The sequence below is a fragment of the Colletotrichum chrysophilum genome, assembly GCF_026319265.1.
Source record: "Colletotrichum chrysophilum strain AFK26 chromosome Unknown scaffold_68, whole genome shotgun sequence".
In the NCBI taxonomy this organism is placed as follows: Eukaryota; Fungi; Ascomycota; class Sordariomycetes; order Glomerellales; family Glomerellaceae; genus Colletotrichum; species Colletotrichum chrysophilum.
The window spans coordinates 107307-112320 of record NW_026517355.1 but is presented as its reverse complement, the minus strand read 5'-3'; the positions used below and the strand labels follow the sequence as shown (position 1 = coordinate 112320).

Sequence of the window (5014 nt, the reverse complement as noted above, 5' to 3'; positions counted from 1 at the left end):
CCAGGCCAGTGTGTCATATCCCGCGCAAAGAACCCTGTCTGAAGAGTAGCGGTCCTGGCAGAGTTGAATCTGTCACTGTTGCTTTGCTGCGGCACTCGGCCTCTGTCACGCTTCGCTTTGCAGCAGAAGCGAAGCACTGAGGAACTGGCCGTTCTCAAAAGCCATCCCCGTTAGCACCCGGTACGTACGGAGGAAACCTAGCAACGATCCCAGCACGGGCGGCCCCTCCCCTCTCCTCCACAGCCCACCCACCACTACACTACCACCACTGCAGAAGCCGAAAGTCACCATGGTAGGTTCTGCATGTTCCAGAGACAGAGAGCGAAGGCACCGGAGGCACAGGACGAAGACGAAGACGAGGACGAGGACAGGCAACAAGACAAACAAGCATGGCATGCTCTGCGGAAGCATAGGCTACTGATCCTAGAGACATACGCACACACACCTGCACCTGCACCGCTTGTAATGCTGGCTGGTGGCTGTCTGGCGGATGCACAGTCTACGCTCTCGTGGCCGTCTCTCTCTCTCCCCCCCATACATCCTCCTTGCTTTTCCTTCCTGGCTCCATGGAGATGTACATTGGACACCAGCAAGCACCACGCCCCCCTGCCTGTCCACACCTTTACCACCCGCCTGCCCCCGACTTTCCCACCCGGCGGCTCTGTCTTACCCGATTAGGGCGAACCGGGTGTGGACAGTGGCACCTGCTCGACTGGAGGACTGGAGGTGCAGGTGCAGCAGGTGCAGCTGGGTGTGTGTCCCTGCCGCCCTTCCCTACCCTTCCCTCTGCCTGAGTCTGAGCCTGTCCAGTCAGTGCCTCGTCTGCCTGTGCCTGTGCCATTTCCACGGCCGTGCTGTGTGGTGCCAAAGTCTCCCCCAGTCCACACGTCCCCATCCCTCCTCCTGCATCTGCTGCGGCCTCTTCTTGGAACATGGAATTATTTAACTGATTCGGTCCCCCAGCCCATCTACTACCGCCTTTTTGTCTCCCCCTCAGCCTACACCACAACATCTATAAAAAATCAGCCTCGTTGAGCTGCTCGTGCCGCCCTCAACCACATTCGCTTTTTCCTAACTCTCACCTTTAGGAAGTCCTCGTTGACTCCTGTCATTCGCTTTCGCGCTTTTTGTTTTTCTTCCATTTTCCAACAATCTCATCCATCCTCCAAATCTCAAACCCCTCCCCCCTCCTCCTCCAACAACATCAACAAACCACCCTTGGCCTTTTCCACCAGATACTCGAGAGAGAAAAGGACACTAAAACCCTCCAAGAACCAACACGCCCCCAGCTTCGAAGCTACATCATCAACCCTGGTCATTTCAGCCTCATCCCTCGGGAACGCTAGCCAAACCGCCCACCTCCCGGCTTACAACCACATCCAGTCAATGCTTCGCAACTAAACCACTGGTCTTTTGATCAACCACACTCGCTTTACGGAAAAAAGAGGATTCAGAGACGGAACTGGGAAATCGCACAAAAACCCGCGCCACTACGATCGCTACTAGTATCAGGAACTGGGAAAAAGAGACCGAAGAATCCGCTTGAAGAAAAGGACCCACGACCAGAAAGAGAGAGGAATCCGCCAAGAGTCGATATCGAGTACTCGGGCGTTCTTTGCAAACTTCTGCCACTCAACATCTGACGCTCCTGTCAGTTGCTTTACACATCCGGCTTTCCGTCGGGTTGTGCCTCACTTCATTGCGGCATAATTCTGTCTGGGCAGCTTCGCTCCCCGGTAACGACACTACACTCGCTTCCACACGGTTCAAGCCGTGTGCCTTCTTGTTGGTTACCTCTGACTCCTACGGCTTGAGTCTGGCTGACGTCTCAGTTCTTTCGTTCAACTCGCTCACAATGGCCGGTCCCGGAGGTGGTCCTCCTCGCCGCAGTCACACCAAGTCCCGCAAGGGCTGTGATACTTGCAAGCGCCGCCACATCAGATGTGACGAGAACTTTCCTCAATGGTATGCCTGCCGGAAACTTGTCCCGTACGATACTAACGTGAACCAGCCGCAACTGCACCAAGCACAAGATCCGCTGCCCCTACAACGACATGCCCATCCCCGAGGACAGGTCGACGACCCCCGACAAGCCCGATCTCATGTGGACCCCCGAGATCGAGGCCGCCATCGCACAGTGGCAGCGCACCGGCATCTTCCCCTTCCCCAACCTGGGCATCTACCCTGAGCCGAATCCTCAGCGCTACTCGGTCGAGGATCTCAGGTTGATCTACCACGTCGCAAAGATTTGTGATGAGTTGGCCGTCTTTGACTACAATGGCTTCACCATCTGGACCCGCCAGATGCCGACGTGAGTTCCTGACAGATGCACCTATCCGTTAGCTTTGCTAATTTTAAACAGCATCATCAAAATCGGAGTCACTCACAGCTATGTCATGCATGCTCTCCTGGGTTTCGCGGCCATGCACATTGCCTTCCTCACCGACTGTCCCCTGGTCGGCAACATGGGTACCGAGCACCGCGGCCTCGCCATGAACGGCCTGCAGGAGGCCATCAGCACCTTCGGCCACGAAACGTCGGACGCCGTCTTGGCCGCCTCGCTGGTTCTCTCGTGGCAAGCTACGGATTGGTAGGCAATACTATGCACCTAGCCGCCCGCAGCGCGCTAACACACCTTAACAGGAAAAGCTGGACCCAGCTCATGCAAGGAACCTCATCGGTAAGCCATCCACACAACAGCGCGAGGCTTCAAGATGCTAACCCGTCACAGGTCATCGAGGCCATGGACCCCTGGAAGCACACCTCCCAGTTTGGCGACTTCATTGCCGAAAGCTGCACCTTCCCAACCGCGCCCGGCTCGCCCAGCCCGGATCACAAGCCGAGCCAGCCCCGCAAGGAGGACACCGAGGCCTTCACCAAGACGCTGCAGCAGCTGCAAAAGTTGGAGATTCACCTGAAGCACAACAAGGAGGAGAGCCACGTCAAGATGATCCAGCAGTTGGTCAGCTTCGTCAAGGGCGCCCGCAAGTTCAACACCGGCCTGTCCATTTGCCAGCAGTTTGAGCGCCTCAGCCCCCTGCGCAACTGGCTTTTCTGGCTGCCTGTGATGCTGCTCAAGCAAACGGGCGGATCGCCAACGGCACTGGTCGTCATTGCTCACTTCTACACCGTGGCCCTCGTGACGGAGCGTCTGTTCCCCGACATTGGCGCCGCCTACTTTGGCAGCCTGTCCATCGGCCCCGTCGAGGAGATTGCCCGCCGCCTCCTGTCCATCAACATCTCTGGCACCGTAGACGGCGACCTCCAGACCCCCCTCACGCTCATGGAGTTCCCCATCGACACTGTCAACGAGTTCCGCCACAGGATGGGCTGGACGCAGCCTGCGCGCACACCCTCGTTCCCTCAGTTCAACCCTCCCAACTTCTACCTGAACGAGCCCGTGCCCCTGCCGCCCGTCACCGATTCGTACATGCCGTATGGCACCCAGGCCTTCAGCTACAGCACCGAGTCCCTGATGATGCCCGAGACTGCCGCCGCGCCTCCCAACAACATGTCGCCGCTGGTGTTATCATCCCCCTTTGTGCACTCGCAGTACCTCAACATCCCCAGCCCCAACTACGGCGGCTACAGCCCGTCCTCCTCGACCTTTGAGGGCTCCATCGTGTACAGCGACAACGAGGACTACGGCTATGAGCAGCGTTTCGACATGAGCGGTATGCCCGCGGTCAACAACCAACTTGGCGTCGGGTTCGTCTCTCTCACCCAGCCCTTGTGGACTTAAACAGGCCCTGCCCTCTCTCCATGGCACCCTCGATAACCACTGCGGCACAACAACTCGCATGAAAGAACTCCGGATTGACCGCCGCTCAGGATGCCAACCACACCGACATACCCGCCGCCCGAGGACCAGCACCTCCTGGCATCGTCTTCGCACACGGTGCCCCCCTCGCCCTTCCTCAACCCGGAACAATTCGGCATGCTCCCGCTCCCCGAGTCACCCATCCCTCCCAACCTGCCTCTGCGCCACCGACACACCCCGTCGTCCTCGGTCACGGAGTCGCCGCGGTCCGTAAGCGCACCCTTCCCGCCACGCAACCAATGGCTGGGATCGACGCCGACTGTCCACATCAAGTCCGAGAAGGGCAAGGAGCGAGAGCTATAGCTCCGCTCCCCCCTCCATCTCGACCAGTTCTTTTTCAACACCATCGCTTGGGACCCTTGATTTTGAAACACCTTTAATTCCTGCTTCTGCATCGACACAGACGCCAATGTACACCACGCTCCTTGAAGACATCAAAAGCCCGGCAACTGCGAGCCCGAGCTAGCCTCGACTCGCGCCCCACGACATTCCTTTTTATCAACCACAGACGATCAATCACATTAATATACGACTACACTCCTTAATCCAAGATACCCCCCTCGACACACAACACATACCGACAACCTTAGACGTTCCTTACCGGCATCGGATGATACCCCACTGCATCACACTCCTTATCATGACGTTACGATCCAAAAAGCATTCCGGATTATAGAAGGGAAGAGACGGAAGAAAAAGACACTCCTTACGGATTACATTGGCCGCAATCCAAACTGCATAGCGACTGTTTCACGTGTTCGACGCACAACACAACACAATCTACCTCGGCGTTTTACGGGAACCAAACAAGGGAATTCCGTGGTCACCGCACCACAAACTGCATTAGGCGGCGTTGGGTTTGAAATGATTTTTATAGCACTGTTATTTGTTTGTTACGAGGTAGGCTTGCCTCGCAGGACCCGTGCGCGCGCTGAAAGCAAAGTGTTTGGAATTAATGAATTTTGAGAGAGGAGCAAGCAAAGGGATCAGCAACTGTGCGGATGGGAGTTGGATTGTAATGAGTTACATAGCTCTATGCGCGCCCCATCGAGCGGGCTGTGTGGGTGGAAAGAATATACTCAATTGACGACGCGCAAAAACAAAACGTTACATTTTGATTCGCCTGTGACCTGTGTGAATGTTGAATTGTTGGGGAAGCCCCCATTGCTTTTGCCGGCCAATTTTCGACGTGAC

At 56.5% G+C, this 5014-nt stretch overlaps 1 protein-coding gene across 1 annotated transcript; it reads left to right on the top strand.

Moving 5' to 3' along the window:
- Nucleotides 1-1855: 1855 nt before the first annotated feature.
- COL26b_008055 (uncharacterized protein) lies at nt 1856-4123 on the top strand (the record flags this gene model as incomplete). Its single annotated transcript, XM_053180828.1, has 6 exons — nt 1856-1965; nt 2012-2311; nt 2363-2590; nt 2644-2680; nt 2732-3708; nt 3832-4123. 6 exons carry the CDS (start codon nt 1856-1858, stop codon nt 4121-4123), a joined length of 1944 nt encoding a protein of 647 aa, XP_053035220.1.
- Between the last annotated feature and the right edge of the window lie 891 nt (nt 4124-5014).